A 27,942-nucleotide genomic window follows, 5' to 3' on the forward strand; every position below is an offset into this window, starting at 1 on the left:
GTACATTGATGGAATCTTATGAGACTGATGTGGTGATAGGAGTGGAATCGTGGTTGAGAGAAGGGGTGGGTAATAGAGAAGTATTTCCAGAAGGGTACACAGTCTATCGTAGAGACCGAGGAGATAAAAAGGGAGGGGGGGGGGTGTTTATTCTGGTGAAGGAAACATATTGTTCACATGAATGGTTTACCGATGAAAGGGATGAAATATTAGGGATAAAATTAATTTGTGACAATATGAAGGAGGTGGGAATTATAGGAACATACAGGCCTGGAAGAGAGGAAAGAGACAAGGAAATCTTTGAGAAAATAATAGATTATACTCATAAAAACAATAATAATGATGTGGTAATAATTGGGGGAGATCTAAACTTGCCTGAGGTTGAATGGAATGGAGCTGCAAGTGAAGCCAATGAACAGAAACTGGCAAATAAGTTAATTTGGGAGGGAGGATTTACACAAGTAGTACAAGAACCGACTCGTCTCAATAACTTACTAGATGTATTCTTGGTAAATGGGAAATTGTTGATAAAACTGAGGTAATTGAAGGAATAGGTGACCATAAGGCTGTAATAATGGATGTAGGACTGGTACCAAAAAGGCTTAATAAGAGGGTCACACAAGGCAAGAAATTGTACAGAAAAACTAAAGTTGATGAATTTGGGAATTACCTTAAATCACAATTCAGTTGTTGGATAAGTGAAGGGAGTAATGTGGATACACTTTGGGCTAAATTCAAAGGAATCGTTTGGGAAGGAGAGAAGAGATTTGTACCTGTTAAGAAGGGTAAAATGACCTCAGACCCTGTTTATTATACAAGGGAAATAAGAAAATTAAAAAGAAAATGTAGAATAGTAAACAGGAAAATCAAAGAAGGTAGGGAGAGTAGAGAAAGTAGAAAACAGCTAATGAGGGAACTGAATAGAGTGAAAAAGGAAGCAAAAGAGAAATATATGAATGGCATTCTTCAAGAGCGTAATGACCACAAAGGGAAATGAAAAAAGCTGTATTCATATATCAGGAATCAAAAAGGAAAAGGAATCCAAATTCCTACAATGGTGGGAGAAGGGGGTGAACACTATTTAACAGATACTGAGAAAGTAAACCTCTTTAGTAGGGAATTTAGAGATTCAGTAGATGATTATCAGGAGTTGGAAACCGAAACAGAAGTTACAGAGGGACAGACACAGAGGGAAACAAGAAGCTTCTCGTTCACAAATGAAGATATTTTCAGAGAAATCCAACTGCTTCAGCAAGGAAAAGCAGCAGGAAGTGATCAAATTACTGGGGAGGTGATAAAGACAATGGGGTGGTACATAGTGCCTTATTTAAGATTTCTCTTTGACTATGTCATAAATAATAGTGTAATACCAAAGGAATGGAAGGAATCTATAATAATAACAATTTGTAAAGGAAAGGGTGATAAAAGGAAACCAGAGAACTACAGACCAATCAGCCTGACCAGTATAGTTTGTAAAATACTGGAGAGTTTAATATCAAAGTACATCAGAGGGATATGTGATGATAAAAATTGGTTCATGAGGAGCCAGTATGGATTTAGAAAGAAATTTTCTTGTGAGGCACAACTGGTGGGATTTCAGCAGGACATATCAGATCAGTTAGATTGAGGAGGCCAGTTAGATTGCATAGCCATAGATCTTTCCAAAGCCTTTGATAGAGTGGAACATGGAATATTATTAAAGAAATTGGAGGGAATAGGATTGGACGTAAGGGTTACACGTTGGGTAAAAACATTTCTAAATTCAAGGGTTCAGAAAGTCAAAGTAGGAATTAACGTATCGCAGGAAGAGAAAGTTTGGAAGGGAATTGCACAGGGTAGTATAATCGGTCCGTTACTTTTCTTAATATACGTAAATGATTTAGGGAACAATATATCATCAAAAATAAGATTGTATGCAGATGACATAATAGTTTATAGGGAAATAAACAACATTGAGGATTGTTCAGAATTACAAAGGGACCTTGAGAGTATCCAACAATGGGTTGAAGAGAATAATATGAAGGTTAATGGAGGCAAATCAACTGTTACAACATTTACAAACAGGAGTTTTAAAACTGAATTTGAATATACTTTGGATGGGGTAGTTATCCCAAAAGATGGCAAGTGCAAATACTTAGGTGTAAGATTTGAAAGTAATTTGCACTGGAAGGGTCATGTGGATGACATTGTTGGGAAAGCATACAGATCGTTACATGTCATAATGAGGCTACTTAAAGGATGCAACAAAGAATTAAAAGAGAAAAGTTACTTAAGTATGGTTCGTCCCTTATTGGAGTATGCAAACAGTGTTTGGGATCCTCACCAAGAATACCTAATAAAAGAAATAGATAGTGTGCAGAGGAAAGCAGCAAGATTTGTAACAGGGAATTTCAGGAGAAAGAGTAGTGTGTCAGAAATATTAAAGAAACTAGGGTGGGAAACTTTAAGTAAGAGAAGGGAGAAAACTAGACTTATAGGTTTATATAGAGCCTATACAGGAGAAGCAGCATGGGGAGATATCCGTGAGAGGCTTCAGTTGGAAAATAATTATATCGGCAGGACTGACCACAAATATAAAATTAGAAGGAATTTTAGCAGAAGCAATTGGGGTAAATTTTCATTCATTGTGAAGGGTGTGAAGGAGTGGAACAGTTTACCAGGGGTAGCGTTTGATCCTTTTCCAAAATCTGTACAGATATTCAAGAAGAGAATTAACAGCAACAGAGAAAATAAATGAAATGTTAGAGGGCATTCGACCAGTGCAGGTTAATGTAAATAAAAAATGTGTGTGAATAAATTAATTCCATCCTCTGGTCTAAGGAGTTTGGACAGCCAAAGTAGGGGACTGCCTGTAGGGGTGAAGTACAGTGGGGACTTCGAGGGCCCTGGGACCGCTACGGTAGCTGTGAAGGCCCTTCAGGAACTCTGAAAAGTGGTGGTAAAAGGAGCTCTGGTTAAGACGCAGCAGGTCGTTATGCTACTTAGGTTCCAGAATGGGTAAAGAAAAGAAAAAGTAAATAAATGCAATGTAAATTTTAATCTTATACCAGTTGTACAGTATCACTTGAAGTAATTCCACGTACTGTATATCAGATGACTGTAAGTAGTACAGGAGATATAAGTATAATTTTGTAAACAAGGTAAATTTATTAAGGATGAGCTGTGTGTTTAATAGAAAAAATTGTTAGCGTAAATTATATAATATTGAATTTTAGGAGAATTTTATTCTCTTGTTAATTTAATACTTAGTGCTTGACAATAATGTATTTTAGTGTACCATTTGCCACCGAGGTAAACACCTCATTTGCAAATAAAGAGATTTTGATTTTGATTTGATTTGATTTGATGCTCCATTCTGACTATGGGATCAATTACATGGCTTTTCTTGCTGTCATGAATTCTTTTAAAAATATAGTTATGTTTGTACTGAAATCAAGAGCATCATTTTTCCAAGATGCACTGTTGTAGATACTGCATAGTCTGTAAAGTGGTGAATTTTGATGGGCAGTTCTAGCTCTTTTATTTGAAAATGTTAAATGAAATCTTGAATTTGGGCATGACACATGGAAATTCAGGAGGGAAAGGAACTCAGGATTATCAATTTGTAAATTTACTATTTTATATATTTTATATATATTTTATATATTTTATATATTTTATATATTTTATATATTTTATATATTTTTATATTTTATATATGACCTTTGCCACAGGCCAGTAAGTTTGACATGCATTGTATGTAAGCTTTCGGAAGACATTCTTTCTGATTATATTAGACATGTTTTTTGAAATTAATAACTGGTTCGATAGAAGGCAATTCGGTTTTAGGAAAGGTTATTCCACTGAAGCTCAACTTGTAGGATTCCAGCAACATATAGCGGATATCTTGGATTCTGGAGGTCAAATGGACTGTATCGTGATTGACATGTCTAAAGCATTTGATAGGGTGGATCATGGGAGACTACTGGCAAATGAGTGCAATTGGACTAGACAAAAGAGTGACTGAATGGGTTGCTATATTTCTAGAAAATAGATCTCAGAGAGTTAGAGTAGGTGAAGCTTTGTCTGACCCTGTAATAGTTGAGAGGGGAGTTCCTCAGGGCAGTGTTATCGGACCTTTATATTTTCTTATATATATAAATGATATGAGTAAAGGAGTGGAATTGGAGGTAAGGCTTTTTGCGGATGATGTAATTCTCTATAGAGTGATAAATAAGTTACAAGATTGTGAGCAACTGCAACGTGACCTTGAAAATATTGTGAGATGGACAGCAGGCAATTGTATGTTGATAAACGGGGCTAAAAGTCAGGTTGTGAGTTTTACAAATAGGGAAAGTCCTCTCAGTTTTAATTACTGTGTTGATGGGGTGAAAGTTCCTTTTGGGGATCATTGTAAGTATCTAGGTGTTAATATAAGGAAAGATCTTCACTGGGGTAATCACATAAATGGGATTGTAAATAAAGGGTACCGATCTCTGCACATGGTTATGAGGGTGTTTAGGGGTTGTAGTAAGGATGTAAAGGAGAGTGCATATAAGTCTCTGGTAAGACCCCAACTAGGGTATGGTTCCAGTGTATGGGACCCTCACCAGGATTACCTGATTCAAGAACTGGAAAAAATCCAAAGAAAACAGCTCGATTTGTTCTGGGTGATTTCCGACAAAAGAGTAGCGTTACAAAAATGTTGCAATGTTTGGGTTGGGAAGAATTGAGAGAAAGAAGAAGAGCTGCTCGACTAAGTGGTATGTTGAGCAGGAAAATTTATAATGTCCAATAACGGACCATTTATATTGGTTGCAACCCGATAACGATAAAACAGGAAAGATAATTAAAACCCAAAACTATCACCAAATGAGCACAAGAAGCAAAATACTTACCATCGAGTAGCAGCAGCATTGACAAAACAAGCGTGGAGGGCACGGAAAATAAGGGAAAAGGACTGGATCTTACGTTAACGTTTGACAGGTTGCCGGGTCAAAACCCCTAACTACTAATTGAAAGCAAAATTAAATTTCAATAAATTAAACTTTACTTAAAGTTCAGGAAACCAAAAATAAAATTAATGAAAATTATAACTTTCTGAAATATATTAAAAGGTGAACAAAATCAAGAACAATTTTTTTTATAATAATAAAATAGTGAGTGCACACTCAGATAACAATGAAAAACAATTCTTATGCTGTAATAAATAAGTACGTCAAAGAACTTACACCCTAAAAGGAAAAATTTATCTTTAATTCATAAAAGAGGAGATGAATGTCCCTTATTTTCAAACAATAATAATAATTAAAATCATGAAGACTCACTCAGACTGCACCCTAGAGTAAATCTTACAGTACCAAGAAATGAGCGGAGTCTGCAGATCGCATCACAATTCATTCAATAACAATTTTTAAGACGGATCCATGTATTAAATATCAATCATGTAACTGGCCAGCTTATCTTTCTAAGTAAGTAGAAAACAATCTCAGTCCACTGAAATTTGTTCCCAGGACTTGTGCACAAGGATATCAATCATCTAGAAACTCGGAAGCACACTCAAAATTTAAGAGAACGATAGCCAACCAAATATTTCACGCGAAAATAATTTAAATAACACAAGAGAACAGGCACGAACTCGAATAAAAATATGACTCAAATAGTTTACAATTTACAAATGAAAACACTTAAAATTTCACAGAAAACAAACAATGGTACACACGAAGCATCCAGCTTCCCAAAACCGACGCCAACATCTCACTACCAGAGATAATAGACAAAGCCCCCACAAAATTAGCGTACCAGAGATAAGATAAAAATATGACACGCAATAATGAAAGAAAGAAAACACGGACGCGAATAATCTGAGGAGGGCAAAAGTAACTTTCGGGAAAAATTGGAACAAATTTCAGCTTCGAGCAACCACAATATTACCATGTGATTATAATTTAAGATTACCTCCAACCAAAAATAAATAGGGAACACAAACGCCGGTTATTAAATATTAATTTTAGGAGGCCCTGGAAGGCGGTTATGCCCGGACGAGACCGGAAATTAACCATCCCATTAAGCAATTAACAAAGATTAATCACGAAAACAATACAAGCACATAACGTCTTTCAAAACACTGATAACAGTGCAATAGATATCACAAATATGAATCAAGAAAAGTAGAAGGAAACGCACCAACGAAATAATAATAATAATAATATTAAGAAACAGAAAAGAGTATCATAACGATAATCACAGTTAAATAAGGAGATGGAATAATTGGCCTTTCACCCGTGCATATACCGCGTTCCAGAATTACACCATGATAATAATTTGAATATAGAACTTTACCAAAATCACGTTCTTACATTTGAATATTTAGCGAATACAATTTATATCATTAAAATGTCTGACGAACAAGTAATTCCAGCTTAATTTAATAAATAGACGGTGGTCGATATGTCCATAACTGTAGGCCTAATTTCAAATTACCGGTACTAGGTTGGCAGATACGATTCAAATGGTGTTGCCGAAATACATCACAAAATTAATGTCACACAGATTCTTCTTTTCCAAATAATCCGGCAGTAGAACAATTTTGAAACCACTAAGTAGATACTGTACTTACATCCTTCGGTATCCAATTTAATATAATCGCATAGCTTACGTTGTTAGGCCATCTTGCAAAAAGACACACTCACTCAGATATTCGTATTCCGTTAAAATAAAAGAACAGTAGGTAGGAAATACATTAAAACTCAAAGTACATTACAACTAGGGCAAATGCCCTGGTTACATGGCTATCAGCCAGGAGTATTGCACTCCATTCTACCAAAACTCAATTGCGTCTTATACGCTACACTTCTCCAGAAGCGTTCATCTTGGCGAGCTGCTGGTAACAGACTGGCGTGCAGGCCGGACAAGCCGCGCGTCGCTCAGTTGAAGCTCAACACTGCGCACACTCAAGTCAAAAATTTGCTTATTGAGCCAATCAGAATTTTCAAGATATCAACGTAACAATGGCAAGAAGATGCATTTTAAATCGCCACAGTTTCAGGCATATAATTTAACGGCAATGCAGCCAATAGCCGATAATAGCAGGTAAAGTCCCCACACACAAATATACATGTCCAACAATGAGGGTATCGTAAATTATTGTCTCATTGGTATTATAAGTGGTATGTTCCGAGCTGTCAGCGGAGAGATGGCGTGGAATGACATTAGTAGACGAATAGGTTTGAATGGCGTCTATAAAAGTAGGAAAGATCACAATATGAAGATAAAGTTGGAATTCAAGAGGACAAACTGGGGCAAATATTCATTTATAGGAAGGGGAGTTAGGGATTGGAATAACTTACCAAGGGAGATGTTCAATAAATTTCCAATTTCTTTGAAATCATTTTGGAAAAGGCTAGGAAAGCAACAGATAGGGAATCTGCCACCTGGGCGACTGCCCTAAATGCAGATCAGTATTGATTGATTGATTTGCCACATCCTTCTGCCTTCAAACTTCTAAACTCTCCATTTCTAAATTTAACAAAAGCTCGTTGTACAAAATCATTTGAGGATATTGAGATGTTCTTTCAAAATTTAAATATTTCAAGTATTTCTTTTGCATCCTTTCGAGCTGATACACATGCATTTTGCACCTAGGGCTCCAAACCACGCTCGTGTATTCCAGTTTAGGCCTGACCAAGGTGTTGTACAACTTAATACATTTTTGTCATGTTTTTAAATGGTTTCACATTTTTTATCACAAATCCTCAAGTTCTACATGCTTCAGTGACCACTTTCTGTACCTGAGGTGTGAAGGTCAGCTCCCAGTCTAATAATACTCCACCGGGCGAGTTGGCCGTGCGCGTAGAGGCGTGCGGCTGTGAGCTTGCATCCGGGAGATAGTAGGTTCGAATCCCACTATCGGCAGCCCTGAAGATGGTTTTCCGTGGTTTCCCATTTTCACACCAGGCAAATGCTGGGGCTGTACCTTAATTAAGGCCACGGCCGCTTCCTTCCAACTCCTAGGCCCTTCCTATCCCATCGTCGCCATAAGACCTATCTGTGTCGGTGCGATGTAAAGCCCCTAGCAAAAAAAAAAAAAAAAAAAAATAATAATAATACTCCAAGGACTGTCCATTCTGTTACGGCTCTCAGGTCATCGCACCCTAACTTGTAAGTGTAGAGGGAGGGTGTTTTACTTCCGGTGAACGACATGGACACACATTTTAGAAAGTTTAGATATAATTTATTCTCTATCGCCCAGTCCGTTATGTTATCCAGGTCTAACTGGAGATTTTCATTGTCGCTGATTGTTGAAATGGCTTTCAACACATTGAAGTCATCGGCATACAGTAAGCAATCAGAATAATTCATTTGATTTGGTAGATCATTTATAAGTGTGAGAAATATTAACAGGCCCAAATTAGACCTTTGAATTACTCCTGATTTTACCACGTATTCCCTAGAATTAAATCTTCTATACAATACATATTGTTTCCTTCCATTCAGGTAGGAAGAGAAGAAACATAACAATGAATGAATATATTTGTCCAAGCAATTCATGTGTTAATACAAACTGTTTAAATATCAGCGCTATAAACATAAAAGAGGTTGAAATGGCAATGAAGAAACTTAAACCAAAGTCATCTGCCGGGCCAGATCAAATTCAACCTTACGTAATTAAAAGTTGCATGGATCATCTTAAGTACCACCTTCTCTTCATTTAAAATTTAATTTTCAAAACGTCAAAATTTCCATCCTTATGGAAAGTGTCGAGAGTGTGCCCAATATTGAAATCAGGAGACCCCATGCTAATTAATAACTACAGGCCAGTATCCATATTTTCAGCAGTAATTAAAATTTTTAAATTCGTACTATATCTTAGAATATCGAATTACATAAGACCTTTAATATCAGAAAAACTGCATGGATTTCTTTAAAAATGATATACAGTTACAAATTTGGTTACTTTCACGCAGTCGGTATCCACAGCTCTCGAGAGTGGCGATCAGATGGATGTCGTATTTACGGATTTTGAGAAAGCTTTCGACAAAATTAATCATGATATACTTTTGAATAAATTAAATAATTTAGGGTTCTCTCATTCTCTCACCACCTTACTGTGTCTGGAGCATATAAAGAAAAGAAAAATTTGCATATCCTTCTGCTATATTCTGATCGTTATCTAATATTTTATCCTCGTATTTGAATGCATTGCAATTGCCATAATTTTTTCTTTTATTTTTAACATAAGCCCAAAAATATGATTTAAATTGAAGGTGGTAAAAATTTTGGCATTAGCAATCCAAGAAAAACAAGAGTGCAAATCAGGAAGGGAAACAGATTGGAGGACCACCTTACTGTTCAACCCTGCAGTTTAGGGACCAGAACCATGGGAGAAGAATAGGCTGACTTAGAAGGGCGTATCACCCCGTCAGCGAGCATTTGGTCAATAATAGCTTTAAGGGCTTTCATTTTGGGAAGTGACAGCCGATACGGAGGAGAGCGAACAGTTATGTTATCCGTGACTTCAATTTTGTACTCTAAGACATTGGTGACACCTAACTTGTCGGTAAAGACATCAGGAAACTTACCGCAGAGTCTCTTAAGTTCGTTGCCTGCTCATCGGTTAAATGCTTAAAATCAAAAGCTTTGGGTTCGCCAGAATCTTCAGGAACAGCGCTAATGTGCCAAGGCAGAATAGGGGAGCGATCACACAGCTCAAAGGTTCTAGCAGAAAATTTAAAATGGAATCTGTTGAACTGCAGGTCCAAAATCATGCCAGTTTTAACAATAAAATTGGCACCCAATATGAACTGAGAGGATAAAAGTTTTTTCCACTAGTATTGGCACTTTCCATGTAAAATCATGGACTCTTATCTTGACAACTAAGGATCCTACAATGTTCAGTGAGTTGGAATTAGCAGCATGGCAGGTTAAGGACACAGGTTCTAATGTAGGTAACTTGCAAACAGTTTTCATTGAATCGTACCAGGTCTCACTCATCAAGTTGTTCCTACTCCCAGAGTCTAGTATCACACAGACAGGTTCGTTATTTACCTCTATGCATAAGTATGGTAATTTACAACTAGGTATGGCAGAAATCCTACAAGATTGCAAAAAATGAGCACTAGAGTCAGCCTGGGACCAATCAATAGTCTCAGAATTAGGTAAATCTTCCTCCAAGGTACAGTTATGACAGACAAAACAAGAAGTCACACTTTGGGGTTTACCATCAGAACTGGCGGTTAGTCATCTAGAACTACTATTGCCTGGAGGTCCAGAGCTTGAAGTATTACATGGGCACTGCCTAGAGAAGTGCCTAGGTGACCCACAGTTACAGCAAGAAGTATTTGTGAAAGAGCTTCTATCCATAGCAGGTTTTGCATTGCCTAAGGCCCCGACCTTAGGACAGTCCCACTTGAGATGAGGAGAGGAATCACAATTGAAACATAAACGAGGATTACGCAAGCTGGAAGCAGGTGATGGGGCGGTTTTAGAATCCTGAGGAGAGGGCATGCTCATAGGAGGCGTAACTGGTCGGCATATTGAACACCTTCTGCAGAAACCGTAACAGCTTCCAACTGAGCAAACGTTTCTGGTCGCGGTGAAAGAGCCAGATATGATCTGTAGTTTGGGGCAAGACCCTCAATAATGTTGGCAACCATTTGGGCCTCTGAATAGTAGAGCCGGAAAATCCTAGCCTGGAGCTTAATATCTTGAACATATTCAGATAATGACTCGTTGAAATGTTGCACTCTGAAATAGTGCTTCTGCACTAATGAAGACAAGGCACGAGAAGGAGTGAAAAATTCAAGCACATGTGCGTGAAATTGATCTACAGTCAGTCCACCTTTCAGAAATGGCCCTGACGATATGCTCATAAAGAGTTCCAGATACATGCGGGTATAGAATTTGAAATACGTGGTCGTTACTGAGATTATACACTATTGCCTGATCCTTGAACTCAGTTAGGAACCGAAGGAAGGAAATAACCTCATCAAACGGGGTTAGCTGAAAATTTGGAGACTCCCTTAAACACAGTAGTCAATGGGTGAGGTAGGTTCGAAAAAAAGTGGGGGAAAACGGGTGTATGGGGTGCCTGGGAAGGCTTAGAGTGATCCAGAGGGGTTACTGAGGCATCGTACCTTTGATTTGGGTTCTCTTGCGCAAAGGTGGAGTATAGAATGTTAGGTTAGAACTACCGTTAGCCTGCAACGTTACCGGCGCAGATAATCTCATCTGTTAAAGGTTCTCGCTAATTTGAGAGACCATCGGGGCATTAACCACTTGTGTAGGGGTAATGCAACCTAAAAGAGCACATGATACCAGTGGCGCTAAGACAGGGGGATGGTTTTGCACCATTGCATAAGAACTGGCTTGTGTAACAATATCAAATCAAATCAAATCAAAATCTCTTTATTTGCAAATGAGGTGTCTACCTCGGTGGCAAATGGTACACTAAAATACATTATTGTCAAGCACTAAATATTAAATTGACAAGAGAAGAAAATTTTCCTATAATACAATATTATACAATTTACACTAACAATGTTTTCTATTAAACACACAGCTCATCCTTAATAAATTTATATTGTTTACAAAATTCTACTTATAATATCTCCTGTACTACTTACAAATATAGTCAACTGATATACAGTATGTGGAATTACTTCAAATGATACTATACAACTGGTATAAGATTAATATTTACATTGCATTTATTTATTTACTTTTTTTTTTTTTTTTTTACCCGTTCTGGATCCTAAGTAGCATAACGACCTGCTGCGTCTTAACCAGAGCCCCTTTTGCCACCACTTTTCAGAGTTCCTGAAGGGCCTTCACAGTTACCGTAGCGGTCCCAGGGCCCTCAAAGTCCCCACTGTACTTCACCCCTACAGGCAGTCCCCTACTTTGGCTGTCCAAACTCCTTAGACCAGGGGATGGAATTAATTTATTCACACACATTTTTTTTATTTACAATAACCTGCACTGGTCGAATGCCCTCTAACACTTCATTTATTTTCTCTGTTGCTGTTTATTCTCTTCTTGAATATCTGTACCGATTTTGGAAAAGGATCAAACACTACCCCTGGTAAACTGTTCCACTCCTTCACACCCTTCCCAATGAATAAAAATTTACCCCAGTCACTTCTGCTAAAATTCCTTCTAATTTTATATTTGCGGTCAGTCCTGCCGATATAATTATTTTCCAACTGAAGCCTCTCACGGATATCTCCCCATGCTTCTTCTCCTGTATAGGCTCTATATAATCCTATACGTCTAGTTTTCTCCCTTCTCTTACTTAAAGTCTCCCACCCAAGTTCCTTTAACATTTCTGATACACTACTCTTTCTCCTGAAATCCCCTGTTACAAATCTTGCTGCTTTCCTCTGCACACTATCTATTTCTTTTATTAGGTATTCTTGGTGAGGATCCCAAACACAGTTTGCATATTCCAATAATGGACGAACCATACTCAAGTAACTTTTTTCTTTTAATTCTTTGTTGCATCCTTTAAGTAGCCTCATTATGACATGTAACGATCTGTATGCTTTGCCAACAATGTCATCAATATGACCCTTCCAGTGCAAATTACTTTCAAATCTCACACCTAAGTATTTGCACTTGCCATCTTTTGGGATAACTACCTCATCCAAAGTATATTCAAATTCAGTTTTAAAGCTCCTGTTTGTAAAAGTTGTAACAGTTGATTTGCCTCCATTAACCTTCATATTATTTTCTTCAACCCATTGTTGGATACTTTCAAGGTCCCTTTGTAATTCTGAACAATCCTCAATGTTGTTTATTTCCCTATAAACAATTATGTCATCTGCATACAATCTTATTTTTGATGTTATGTATGTATGTTGGGTATTCAGCCCGAAGGCTGGTTTGATCCTCTACAGCTCCACCTACAGCTGTCATAGCCTAGGTGTCACTGAAGAGGCATACTAGGGAAGTGAGGAGTGAGGTAGTTTCCCGTTGCTTTCCTCACTGAGCCAGAAGTTGCTATTGCATATCAGTCTGCCAAGCCCACTGAAATGCATGCACCAGCCGACCCTATGAGAGATATTTTCACACCATTCATAACAGGGACTGGCTGCATAAGGAATGGTATTACTAGCATCGCTCATGCCTCAGTCACTTTCAAATTGTCAAAGCCAAGAATGAGACTGAGACAGGTCAGTGAAAGTAACAAATTTATTCTAGCCCATACCAGAAGACATAGTGCACTGTAAACACTACATCCTGCCAGCAAAGGCATTTTGATGTTATATTGTTCCCTAAATCATTTGCGTATATTAAGAAAAGTAACGGACCGATTATACTACCTTGTGCAATTCCCTTCCAAACTTTCTCTTCCTGAGATACATTATTTCCTACTTTGACTTTCTGAACCCCTGAATTTAGAAATGTTTTTATCCAACGTGTAACCCTTACGTCCAATACTATTCCCTCCAATGCCTTTAATAATATTCCATGTTCCACTCTATCAAAGGCTTTGGAAAGATCTATGGCTATGCAATCTAACTGACCTCCTGAATCCAATTGATCTGATATGTCCTGCTGAAATCCCACCAGTCGTGCCTCATAAGAAAATTTCTTTCTAAATCCATACTGGCTCCTCATGAACCAATTTTTATCATCACATATCCCTCTGATGTACTTCGATATTAAACTCTCCAGTATTTTACAAACTATACTGGTCACGCTGATTGGTCTGTAGTTCTCTGGTTTCCTTTTATCACCCTTTCCTTTATAAATTGGTATCATTATAGATTCCTTCCATTCCTTTGGTATTACACTATTATTTATGACATAGTCAAAGAGAAATATTAAATAAGGCACTATGTACCACCCCATTGTCTTTAATACCTCCTCAGTAATTTGATCACTTCCTGCTGCTTTTCCTTGCTGAAGCAGTTGGATTTCTCTGAAAATATCTTCGTTTGTGAATGAGAAGCTTCTTGTTTCCCTCTGTCTCTCTCCCTCTCTATCTTCTGTTTCGGTTTCCAACTCTTCTACTGAATCTCTAAATTCCCTACTAAATAGGTTTGCTTTCTCAGTATCTGTTAAATAGTATTCACCCCCTTCTCCCACCATTGTAGGAATTTGGATTCCTTTTCCTTTTTGATTCCTGATATATGAATACGGCTTTTTCCATTTCCCTTTGTGATCATTACCCTCTTGAAGTATGCCATTCATATAATTCTCTTTCGCTTCCTTTTTCACTCTATTCAGTTCCCTCATTAGCTGTTTTCTAGTTTCTCTACTCTCCCCACCCTCTTCGATTTTCCTGTTTACTATTCTACATTTTCTTTTTAATTTTCTTATTTCCCTTGTATAATAAACAGGGTCTGAGGTCATTTTACCCTTCTTAACAGGTACAAATCTCTTCTCTCCTTCCCAAATGATTCCTTTAAATTTAGCCCAAAGTGTATCCACGTCACTCCCTTTACTTATCCAACAACTGAATTGTGATTTAAGGTAAGTCCCAAATTCATCAACTTTAGTATTTCTGTACAATTTCTTGTCTTGTGTAACCCTCTTATTAAGCCTTTTTGGTACGAGTCCTACATCCATTATTACAGCCTTATGGTCTCCTGTTCCTTCAATTACCTCAGTTTTATCAACAATTTCGCATGGTTTAACCAAGAATACATCTAGTAAGTTATTGAGATGAGTCAGTTCTTGTACTAGTTGTGTAAATCCTCCCTCCCAAATTAACTTATTTGCCAGTTTCTGTTCATGGGCTTCACTTGCAGCTCCATTCCATTCAACTTCAGGCAAATTTAGATCTCCTCCAATTATTACCATATCATTATTATTGTTTTTACGAGTATAATCTATTAATTTCTCAAAGATTTCCATGTCTCTTTCCTCTCTTCCAGGCCTGTATGTTCCTATAATTCCCACCTCCTTCATATTATCACAAACTAATTTTATCCCTAATATTTCACCCCTTTCATCGGTAAACCATTCATGTGAACAGTAAGTTTCCTTCACCAGAATAAACACCCCCCCCTCCCTTTTTATCTCCTCGGTCTCTACGATAGACTGTGTACCCTTCTGGAAATACTTCTCTATTACCCACCCCTTCTTTCAACCACGATTCCACTCCTATCACCACATCAGTCTCATAAGATTCCATCAATGTACTGAATTTTAATTGTTTATTTACTACACTTTTGACAGTTTACCAAGAACAATCTCAGACCCCCTTCCTCCCTAAAACTTGACTGTTGCAATTGGGTAACTTGAAATTCCTTACTATCCTGAGTTTCTTTTTCTAGTTGACTGAGCCAGCTTGAAGTACAGTACTAGTTTTCCTGGTCAGTATTATAACTCATGGGAGTTGCCTGTTTTACAGTACATATCTTAAGGTTAATAAAATCTAGAACAATATTTGCTATCTTTCGTTTACCTGAATTGTTTCGATGGAGGCCATGTTTTGTATAACAGTATCTCTCAAAACTGCTGCATTCAATAACCTGAGTATTCCGAAAATGTTTACAAATTTTAACAATATATGTATTGACCTTGTCCACTTCAATGTTCACACACGAGTCTCTACTCAAATCATGCCTGTGGGGCACGTTCACTACAAAAACGTTAGTGTGGGTCAGCTTCCCTAGTGTATGTTTAAGGGCAGACACTGAGCCATGACAGAATTATCCAGTTACCACAGAAAAATTAGTAGAGGTACCGACATGCAAAGAGGATACATTATATGAATCACTTACAGGTGTCCTAGATCTAGACAATGAAGCAGAAGATCCCAGATGAGCAATTCTCTCATCAGACTCCTGAATAACACGAGCACTAGTTGTCAGAGTACATACTTGAGCAGCAACAGATGCAGAACCAGAGTCAACACTTTCACACGTTTCAGATGGGGTGGACACTTGAACCTCAGTAACTGTGTTAGTCAACTTATTCCCTTCAAGCAAGCCAATGATTTTGTCCAATATTCTTGAAAACTCTACTAGTAAGGATTCACACAACTGCCGCTCATTTGCCGGCAATTGAAGAGACAACTAATCCCTCATTCTGTCTAGGTAATATAAAACTGTGCTTTTACCCATGCTAATTGGCCATGCGAAGGCTCAGAAGCATCAAAAGACATAAGAATGGTCTTAAATTCTGCTAATTTATCTTTAACCAAGGCCAAGGACTCATGCAGCTCGTCCGTAGTTAACTCGGGAATGGTTACAGGTAAATCAAGGGACTGTCTCAATAGGCTAGTGTCATCTCTGACATCGCCTGTAGAATTCAATTTGCGGAGACGAAGCTCGTACATTAGTTCTGACTTTCTCAAATGGAAAGGATTAGGAACAGCACAAGCCATCCTGACAGGTAGAAACAAAATTTCAAAGCGATTTACGAATCTCAAACTTTACCCTGTTTTAGGTTAAGTACGATCACTATTCAATTTATTTCTTCTGCAACCATACACTGCTACCAATATGTAACTGGTACTTTGGCGGTTACATGATACATAGTTAAAGGGGAGGAAACTAAATGCAATTACACGGTACCCTAATGCATAGACACACACTAAACATCTGATGAACTGCGCCGCATACAACACAAGTAAATATCAGGTTGGGGAACTTGACGACAATAAACAAGGAATGTGGAACGGGACCGGGAACTTACCAAAGGCCATATGGATGCAAAGGATGCGGGATTCCAAAAAGCCAACTGTGATCTCTTGTTTTCAAGATATTATTTTCGAAAATCGATATTACATAGTAACTTCCGAACAAATGCAGCTATACTCAAAATCTAGATACACAATTTGCGAAATACTAATTAGACATTCTTTAACAGGAACTTGCTATAAGACCAAGGAGTTAAGCAAATATATCTTAACACAAATCAAGTCCTACGATAAAATCTTGAAGGTAAGCGGAAACACAACATGTTATTACAATTTAGAGTGAAGCTAAACATGCTTTCAAACATCTGAGCAATAGAGTGGCGATTAGGGCAAATTCCTACGTGATATATCAATGAAAATTAAATGCAAATTAAAACCAGATTGAAATCATCAGTGCTTGCCCTAAGGCAGCCCATCCTGGGAGCGAGGTCACGCTGACATACGTCAAATCAGCTGGACTCACAATAGAACAAAAGACAACGAAATCCAATCTCGCTCACATTAAAAACGGAAGACTGGCCTTGGTGCAATTACGGTGTGGCCAATCAGAGCACAGGAGCTTGCCTATCGCCACCCAGATTCACCAATCACATCTCTTTATCCGGTCATGATGTTTATACAATATTCTCAAACACATATACAAACACAAATTGTGAACTTTCCATTTTCCAGAATAAAAAGGACATATTTCTAGAATCCATAACTGACAGGGGCCAACACACCCTGTTCTAAAAGTCCACATCACAACCTTCCTGGACTGTTCCAGCTAATATAGAACAATAATCTAGTAGTTACAAATAAAATATGCTACAAAAATATTTTACACTGTACAGGTTAGGTAGCTAAAAGGTATATAAATAAAACATTCTAGCACAACACTCCACTTCACACAGTAAGACTTCCTTAATGGATAGGTTTAGAAATAAAACATCCAACAAACACTTTCCACATCCTAGAGAATCTACACAAGTCTCATCTTTCATATGGGTAATGGTAGCGTTGTTACATTGAGAGTGTATGAGTTAGTGGATTCTATTAGAGTAGTTAGACTGTCTGTGTGTCTTCTAACATGACTCTAAATGTCCAAACCAACAGCTTAGTGTATTATTTAAAAATCATTGTCCTCACCGATAAATGATAATCATTTCTGAGGCAATTTTAAATGTTGAACTTGTGTGGGACAGTTTCATGGCATATTTAATATGTTGAATTTCAGTGTAAAATTCCATCTCACCTATTTTGTTGGATGTCATGAGAGTTATATCATCTGATCTATTGTCGAACTCAGATTTATGTGGAAATAATATCCAGCACTACTAAAAATAATAATAATAATAATAATAACTATTATTATAATTATAGCTTGGGTCAAACTAAAGATTAAGGGTCATGAGTTTAAATATTACTTGTTCTTATTATGAAATGTTGATATGTGCTCAATTAAGTGGAATATGAGTCTGGAATATGGCAGAATCCTGAGGGATCAATTATTGAATTTATTTGGGAAGTATGTGTTTGGTGAACCATGACTTCTGCAAATGTTAGAGCACGTGTTAAATGATGTGTGCAAGATTCAAAATACTGTAATAATAATTTTAATCGTGACTCATAAACCATGGGTTCGAGGTGTAAATGTTTGACCTGTATTATGTGCGTGTTTGTAGTCTACAATTCTTCTAAATATTAAACCGCTGACCAACGTTGTGAGAACTTTATTATCTCTGAATAAGTGATCGCCCATATTTTATCACATTTCCGTGAGGGTCGTGAGCTGATATTTGACTGATACCGTCGTCTTAAGATTCCATGAGCAGATGATAATAATTAAAATTTAATATTCAAATTCTAGAATCTGCTTGTAATATATGTAAATAATATTTGTGTATCATTTGTGTGAATGTGGAGTGAGTGTTGTAGTGATTTACATTGTTCTGTGATTTACTGAAATGTGGTTCTGACCTGGCCACGTGTTCACCATGTTGGGCCCAGGTTATTGTCAATGTTGTTTAGGATGATTTAATTTATGTGGATCTAAACCTTTAGTGAATTTTATTTCAAATTTACGTTGAGGCAACGCTGAGGTACCAGTGCGTGCGTGCGTGTGTGCGTGCGTGCGTGCGTGTGTGCGTGCGTGCGTGTGTACATTTATGGGGTCATCCTGAAATACATATAAAACTGATGGAGTCTTATTCATAACAATATTGTTACAGATAGTCCAGAGAGGTCATTATCAGGATTTAAAGAGAACTCCATGAGAACTTCTAATAAGGCTATGCGGTGGCTGGACAACTTAGATCTGATGTTATGACACCCCGTCACCGAGTGCTATGGTGACTGTCAATTTATGACATATCTGTTCATGTAGGTACTTGTAAATTATCATATGTATACATGTAGTACCATATGAAAAAAGAAATAAATAAATAAATAAATTAATTAATTAATAATGGAATGCAGATTAAGAGCAGAACAGCAGACCTCTACTCATTACCTGACAGATTCACTGATGCTGTGTGCAAGAGACACCTCAAATTCTGCGGCCATATCTATAGAATGGACAGTGCAGATTCACCAAAATATTATTTAAAGTAATCGACTCAAAGAAGGTCAAAATAAACTGGCTAGAAAAAACTAACGCAGACCTCAAAGAAATGAATATCATGGGCAACATCACAGAAGATCGAGGAGCCATTAGTTCAATAGCAGCCAAGCACAAATTTGTGGAGAAACCTGAAAAAAAAAACTGGTAGGAAGTGGTCCACAGAATGCAAGATGCGACACAGTGCATTCATGAAGAGATTTTTGGGAGGATAAGAGGGCAAAAACAATCAGGCCAATGAAAAGTTAAAATGTGCTCTTTGGATGAGTATAAGAAAGAAAGAAAGAAAGAAAGAAAGAAAGAAAGAAATGAATTCTTCCACTGAGATATTCCATGGTTTAGCAGGTTGTTTCTCAGGATTATCCCTAAATTCCACAACTTTATTTCAAAAACAAGCCTGTATTTCAAGTTCTGCTGGTTTCGTATCTCCTTCACGTAGGTCCTTATACACCTCTGTTAGCCAGCAGCGATGAATTTTCCATTTCTCCTGAATAACAAGTATTTTATGCACCATTCTCCCTGGAATGATGATGATGGATGATGATGATTATGATGATGTTTATTATTTATTTATTTATTATCCATGAAAAAGCCCTACTAGCATATTAGGGCTGTAGGTTATAACTAGTTACCTTAAATAGCACAAACATATACTACAAAAATTTTGAAGTGAGTGATTACACACACAAATTAATTAAACTGGGAGAAAAGGAAAACTATTCTTAAATTTTTTCTAAAATAAACTGCATAAACTTAAAAAATTCATTCAAACAACAGATCTTGTGAAATATCCTAAAATTACTGTACAACAATTTAAGTGTTGTTCCAAAATATATCTAGCTTTGCTGAAGAATGGACAATCAAAAATAAGGTGAGTTGCAGTTTCTTCATCTCCACAAACACAACTCTTATTACAACTAATTTTGAATTTATGTAAATAAAATTTAAATTTTCCGAGGCCCGAAAGAAACTGCTGGTGAAGTTTGGTTTCAATAAACTGCAGTCCAAATGGTCCTGTACCATGGGAGAAAAGATTGTTCTTGTAACTTCACCCTTATTACTGTACTTGAGTTCCACAGCTTTGACCAGTCACTGATTGTGAATTTATATAATTCACGTTTCACTTTTGATATAGGGGCTCTTTTGTATATAGTTCCATTGTCACTAAATGCTGCAAGTTTAGCAAGCTCATCAGCTCTTTCATTACCTAATAGACCTTCATGCCCTTTATCCCACTTAAAACAGATATGTTTTCCATACTGTGAGAGATCTGTTCTAATACTACATGCCAAAGAATTTAAATTATATTTGTTACTTATAGATTTCAGAGCTGCTTCCGAGTCACTAAACTGCACTAAACTTACTTTCATTTATCCACTGAACTGCATATTTTATACCAAGAAGTTCTGTTTGAAAAATGGAACACTGGGAGGATTAGTACATCATTTAAAAAGAAGCCATAATATTGCAACTTACCAAAACAGAACCTTTCTTCCTGTCCCATTTCTCCAGTATAGGTAACATTTCATTAAAATCAGTGAAGAATGTACCAAACTGAACAGATAAAGATATTTCAGCAACTGCATCTTCTGTAAAGAATTTAAAACCAATAAAGATCATAAAATAGAAGGAAGGAGACAAATAAATTTATGGAGTTCTACAAATTAAATCTTAAGGGAATACATAAACTCTGAAAGAGAGGGATGTGTTTCCAGGAAGAAGTTTCTTCCATTAATTTTCAAATTTGAAAACATAATACCCAGCAAGTGGAACCATATTATGATAGTACAGAAGAATCATGACTTAGATGGTATAGACACATGAAGAGAATGGAGAAGATGGGAGAGGAAGGCAGGAGACCAAGGAACAGATTGCTGAAAGGAGTGGAGGAGCAGGTGAAGGAAATAGGGGACGACTGCACTAAAGTGATGACAGAGATGGCGGGAAGAAAGAAGATTTCCACTTCTGCAGTTTGTACTCACTAACTCGGCTGACCACACACTCCTGCTCTCCAATAGGGTCTCTCTCAATGTAGATAACTCCACAACACAAATAAGCCCAAGAATCGAGTTGTACGCCACGCTGCATCATAGACCCTCTGAGTGACTCATTCCCAAATGACTTAAGACTGACACACAACCGTCTCATAACTGCCTTGTAATCACTCATGACTGAATCTTTTTATAACCCAGCAGAATTTCTCTCAGTTTCCACATGTAGATCATTCTGGGAGCCTTCTCTATTCTTGGCCATTCCGTACTTACTTACTTACTTACTTACTTACTTACTTACTTACTTACTTACTTACTTACTTACTTACTTACTTACTTACTTACTTACTTACTTTTATTTTACATCACAAATGGGAAATACCCCAGTGGCAATGGTCACTTACAGTAATGTAATAATAAAGTAAAGTTAACATAATTACCCAACAACAATAACAAACAAACAAGAGTACAAGAAGCAATTCCATGGAAAGGAAATATGACAAGAAATACTACTAGTCTAACTTTCTAAATCCAGCGTCATTACATATAAATTCGCACACAACTTAAGTATTTCCAGTACTTAACACTATGGCTTACAATACTATAGGTTGAGCTTACTACTAGCTTAACATTACAAGTGATAATAAAGTAAACTTAAAACATAACTACCCAACAACAACACCAACAACAACTGGAGTACAACAAGCAATTCTAAGGAAAAAATTACAAGAAATAGTACTAGTTTAACATTCTAAACCCAGCATCGTTGTATAAAATTTTATACATAAGTTAAGTATTTCCAGTGCTTAACACTACGGCTTACAACACTATAGGTTGAGCTTACTACTAGCTTAATACTACAAGTGATAATAAAGTAAATATAAAACAACAACAACAACAACTGGAGTATAACAAGCAATTCTATGGAAAAAATATTACAAGAAATACTACTAGTTTAACATTCTAAATCCAGCATCATCATATAATGTTTACAGTGACTTCAGTGATCACAGAATACTGGTCTGTGATCTTGACATCCCAGTAAGATATCGTAATAGTATTTTTAAATATTCCACAACACACACCCTAATAATAGACATTAAAAGTGCCTGGAAACTTTTATCTAAAAATCCTTTGATATTTGATGCTAATGACAACTGTGAAACTACTGTTAGTAAGTTAACTAATCTCGTAGCAGAAGCCAGCATATCCAGTTTTAAGAAAATAACTGTATCAAGACATAAAAACTCAAGATGTCCATGGATGACTCCTGAACTCCTCAACCTCATAAAACATAAAAATAAAATATATGGGAAAATTATATATATATTATATAGGTTGGGAAGGGGATGCCAGTATGTCTCAGAATATTTAAAAGATGAATATAAAATACTCTGTAATAAGGTCACTGAACTGAAAAGAGAAGCTGAAAGCTCTTATTACAATAACAGGTTAGTTTGTAGCAAAAATCCTTGGAAATTAGTTAATGAGTACTTCAAACAACAAATAGCAACAATAGACATATTCAACTAAAAATTAATAATAATATAATCACCAACCCCTGTGATATTTCAACAACATTAAATTCATATTTTATTAGTATTGGTCAGGATCTAGCTGTTAATTTGCCTACAACCAATACCAGTTATCCACATAGTTATCACACAGCACCAAGAAATTCTTTATTATTGTATCCAACTGACAATGAAGAAGTAGCAAGTATGATAAAAGAACTAAAACATTCCAGTAGTTGCGATTGTTATGGTTTAAGCAACACAATTCTCAAACAGTTATCAACCAAATTAGTTCCATACATCACTACATTTATTAACAAATCGTTAGCTGAAGGTAAAGTTCCCACAATGTTAAAAACTGCCCAAGTTATACCCATCCACAAAGGCTTAGATAAATTACAATAATTGAAATTAAGAGGGTTCCTCCTATTCAGTACAAAGATATATATTAACGTGAATGAATCGCATATCGTTCACATGAGGTACTAGTTTCGGCACCAAACTATGTGCCATCATCAGCCAACAAGTCAAATCGGACAAACACAACAAACAACTTTAAATACACTATAACACCTGCGTGGATGAATATGAACTATAACTTTAAAACAACTTTAAAACACACTATTATAACACTTGCACAGATGAATATGAAATAAAATATGGTACATGATGATGTTGCATTTCAGTTTAAAATCCATCAAAATGACGATGACTCCGTTGTTGCATGCCCATGGCAGTTTGTCCAGCTTGTATATGTCTTTAGTTTTTGTAAACTGTTAAGTTAGGAAGCAATTTCCACTAGATTCCCTATATTTTCACCAATAGGAAATTTCGTTCTAGCGAATTAAATTGCATGACCATATATGGTCATATTAAGATAGCAACTTCTCGAGCTTTCCTATTGCGACACCTTTTTCAACACCCATAACCACACATGCAGTATAGGATGTTTCACAACTAAAGCACCTTTACATTTACATTTTCACCACATTACTGTTTTGATATACAAAATTACAAAAATTATTTTTCAAATAATTCTTCAAGAAATTCTTCAGGTTAAAATGTCCCAGGTGTCTTTTTACATGTTTGCTGACATTAATAAAATGACCAATTACAGAAAATTTACATACAAAAAAACACTTCACAGCAATTCTCATATCTTGCAATGTTCATTTACAATTCCACATTATCTTGATGTTTCCCTAAAAAAAATATGATTACAATTTTAAAAATATTCCAGCAGAGTCCAGATAGTTCTCTGTCTCATCACATATTACAAGAACAATATGGAAGGATAACGAAATACCTGAAGATTGGACAAAAGGGGTGATAGTTCCTATCTTTAAGAAAGGGAGTAGAAGGAAAAGTGAAAATCATAGAGGCATTACCCTCTTATCACACGGCCTTAAAATTATGGAGAAGAACACTGAAGCCAGAGTAACGGATATATTAGAGCCTATCTTAGAAGAGGAACAACATGGCTTTAGGACTGGAAAAAGCACAACAGATCTGATATTTGCTTTGAGGATGTTGGTAGAGAAACACTGGGAAAGAGGAAAACACCTAATTATTGTGTTTATGGACCTTGAAAAGGCGTATGATAATGTTCCTAGATCAACTATTTGGAAAAGTCTTAGAAAACTTGGTGGACCGGAGTACCTTATTAGGAAGATCCAAATGCTATATACTAATTGTAAAAGCTGTATCAGAATTGGAGATGGTCACTCTGAATGGTTCAATAAAACCAAAGGAGTACAATAGGGAAGTGCCTTATCACCTCTTCTATTCATAGCAGTTATGGATACCATTTTAAAGGAACTAAAAGGGAAAGGCAATAAAGATCTTCAGGCTCTGGTCTTTGCAGACAATGTGGAAATATGGGATGAAACAGAGAAGAGAGTGCAAAATAATCTGAATGCATGGTGTAAGAAGTTTGATGATTATGGAATGAAATTGAACCCATCAAAAACAGTAGCATTAAAAATCAGCAGACATAATACAGAATGCAACATAAAAATACAGGACCACCAAGTTGAAGTAGTACACCAATTCAGTTATTTAGGAAGCATAATGGCTAGTAATAACAGAGCTGAGATAGAAATAACAAACAGAGTAACCACGGGCTATAACTTTTACAGTATCATTAGCCACCTACTATGGGATGAGAAGGTCCCACAAAGAACAAAAATGACCCTGTACAAGTCATATTTCATTCCCATCCTTACATATTCTCTTGAGACCTGCACACTAACATCAAAGGATTGTAGTAGGATTCAAGCCTGTGAAATGAAATTTCTTAGAACTGCCCTCCAAAAGACCCGACTTGACCATGTGAAAAATGATAAGATCCGATCTAACCTAAGTCTAAATGAATCGATGGAGGAAAGACTTAGGTCATCTAGACTTAAATGGTTTGGGCATGTTAAACGAATGAATAGCACAAGGTTACCATGTGCTTATTTGGAAAAGAGAATGACAGGTAGAAGACCAGCTGGAAGACCAAGAAGAAGATGGATGGACCAACTGACAGAAGACGTGGAGAGAAGAGGATGGAATTGGGAATCCGTCCTGGACAATGAAATGTTTTTGAATAGGCAACTTTGGAAGACGCTCGTTTTCAAACACCCTACCCGGCTCACTGGAAGAGCAAACCAATGATGATTTAATTTAATTTTGTGTGGCTATTTCTAGCCGAGTGCAGCCCTTGTAAGGCAGACCCTCCGATGAGGGCGGGCGGCATCTGCCATGTGTAGGTAACTGCGTGTTATTGTGGTGGAGGATAGTGTTATGTGTGGTGTGTGAGTTGCAGGGATGTTGGGGACAGCACAAACACCCAGCCCCCGGGTCAATGGAATTAACCAATGAAGGTTAAAATCCCCGACCCGGCCGGGAATCGAACCCAGGACCCTCTGAACCGAAGGCCAGTACGCTGACCATTCAGCCAACGAGTTGGACACCAATGATGATGATGATGATGATGAAAACATAACTGTCTATTCCTCTTGAAACACTTTTCAATTACCTGGCACATACTGAAAATCTGATCCTGACAGTCCTCTGTGGTCTGAAACCACACTGGTTTTCATCCAACTTACTCTCAACTACTGATCGCACCTTCCCTTTCAAAGTGCCAGTGAACATCTTGGCTGATATACTGATCAGTGAAATATCTCGATAGTTGTTGCAATTCATCCTGCTCCCTTGCTCATAGGTGGGTGCAATTATGCATTTGTTCAATCAGATGGTACCATACCTTACTAGCATTCCATGCTAATATTATTACTCTGTGAAGCCATTTCATCCCTGCTTTTCCAATATATTCCACCATTTCAGATCCAATTTCAAATACTCCTGCTGCTTTATGACAATGCAGTTTATTTAACATCCTTTCCACTTCCCCTAGCATCATTTCACTCATGAGTTTGGTTGTTCGCAACATCAAGAGAAAGATTTCCTTTCACACTGACAAGATTTTCAAAATATTCCATCCATCTGTCCAGTGATTCCCTGGGATCTATTATGAATTCACCTGATTTACAAAAAAGACTGTTCGTTTCCTTTTTCCCTCCCAACATAAGATTCTTTATTACTGTCCAGATAGGTTTCCCTACCACTTTTGCAAGTTAATACAAAACATTTCCATGACTTCTTGGATTCAACAATTATTTTTGTTTTGCTCCATTTCTTTCATCTATGTGCAATTACCTGTCTCCATCAGTCCTTGTTTGGAGCCATTTCTGATACGCCTTCTTTTTACATTTACAGGCTGCCCTCATTTCACCATTCCACCAAGATATTCACTACTGGGCGAGTGGGCCATGCGGTTAGGGTCGCACAGCTGTGAGTTTGCATACAGGATATAGTGGGTTCGAGCCCCACTGTCAGCAGCCCTGAAGATGGCTTTCCATGGTTTCCTCTTTTCACACCAAGCAAATGCTGGGGCTGTTCATTAATTAAGACCATGGCCACTTCCTTCCCACTCCTACTGCTTTCGTATCCCATCGTCGCCATAAGACCTATCTGTGTTGGTGCGACGTAAAGCCAATTGTAAAAATAAAAATAAAAAAGTTCACTTTTCCCATCTTTGCACACAGTAGTTCTTAGGCATTCCCTTGCTGTTCCTATTACAGTATCCCTGTATAATATGCATTCTCGTACTATATCCTGAACCTGCTGACTGTTGTTTGGAATTTTTCACTAATTATAGGCATGAACTTCAGTCTGATATCCTCATTCTAGAGGTTCTCTACCCTTATTTGTCTGCAGACAGATTTTACTTCCTCTATCCTAGACCTAGAGATGGTTTACTACAGATCAGGTAGTGGCCTGTATCATCGAAAAATCCCTGGGATACCTGCATATTCCGAACAAACTCCCTGAATTCAAATCTGTTATGATATAGTCTATTTTGGCTCTAGTACCCCTAACCCTGCATGTGTGGTGGTGAAGGGCCTTATGCTTGAAGAAAATAATCATAACTGTTAATCCCATACTAGCACAAAAGTCCAGTAAATGCTTTTTATTCCTCTTAGTATCCATATGTTCCCCACATCTATCCATCACCCTCTCATATCACTCGGTTCTATTCCAAACTGCATTAACACTATCCTATCCTTGCTGCTGACCCGGACTACTCAGTGCTTCATAAAACTTGTCATCTTCATCCTCATCTGCACCCCAACATGGTGAATAGACTGGACAATTCTTGTCCTAATTCCTCCAACTATTAAATCTACCCACATCATTCGCTCTGTGATGTGCCTAACAAAACCAGTCCTACCCCATAATCTGCCCTTCCCTTTTCAACATCTGTTAAGAACACTTTATAATCTCCTCCTAGTTATCTCCCTTTACCCAAATATCATTAACTCCTAACACATCCAGGCACATCCCCCTTGCCGACTCAGCCAGTTCTAAGTCACATTAATATTGATAGTTCTTCATTGAATTCCATTTCATTTGCCAAATTGTTTCGAAGAAATCACAGGCTCAGTAATTTCTATAAAGCAGGATGCTACCCTATTTACACTTAGTCCTGATGAGAATCTCTCCTCTAATGGGTTATGGACCACCGGTGGATTGTATAGTTCCAGTCACTTGGGCACAAAGAGGACCACGACTGAGAATATGTCAGAGATGCCCACTTCTATTCCATAGCAACTGGTATCCCAACTCCCAAGGCCACTTACTAGGCCACTCAGCCAC

General features: G+C 37.2%; 1 protein-coding gene across 1 annotated transcript in view; it reads right to left on the reverse strand.

Annotated features, from left to right (window-relative positions):
- Positions 1-27,942, reverse strand: part of LOC136877680 (uncharacterized) — a 279,154-nt gene that overhangs the window by 165,966 nt on the left and 85,246 nt on the right. The window contains exon 3 of the mRNA XM_068228702.1: positions 20,709-20,821. Within this exon, the coding sequence (XP_068084803.1) occupies positions 20,709-20,821 (113 nt within the window). The remainder of the gene's footprint in view (positions 1-20,708; positions 20,822-27,942) is intronic.

This window comes from Anabrus simplex, chromosome 7 (assembly GCF_040414725.1).
Source record: "Anabrus simplex isolate iqAnaSimp1 chromosome 7, ASM4041472v1, whole genome shotgun sequence".
Classification (NCBI taxonomy): Eukaryota; Metazoa; Arthropoda; class Insecta; order Orthoptera; family Tettigoniidae; genus Anabrus; species Anabrus simplex.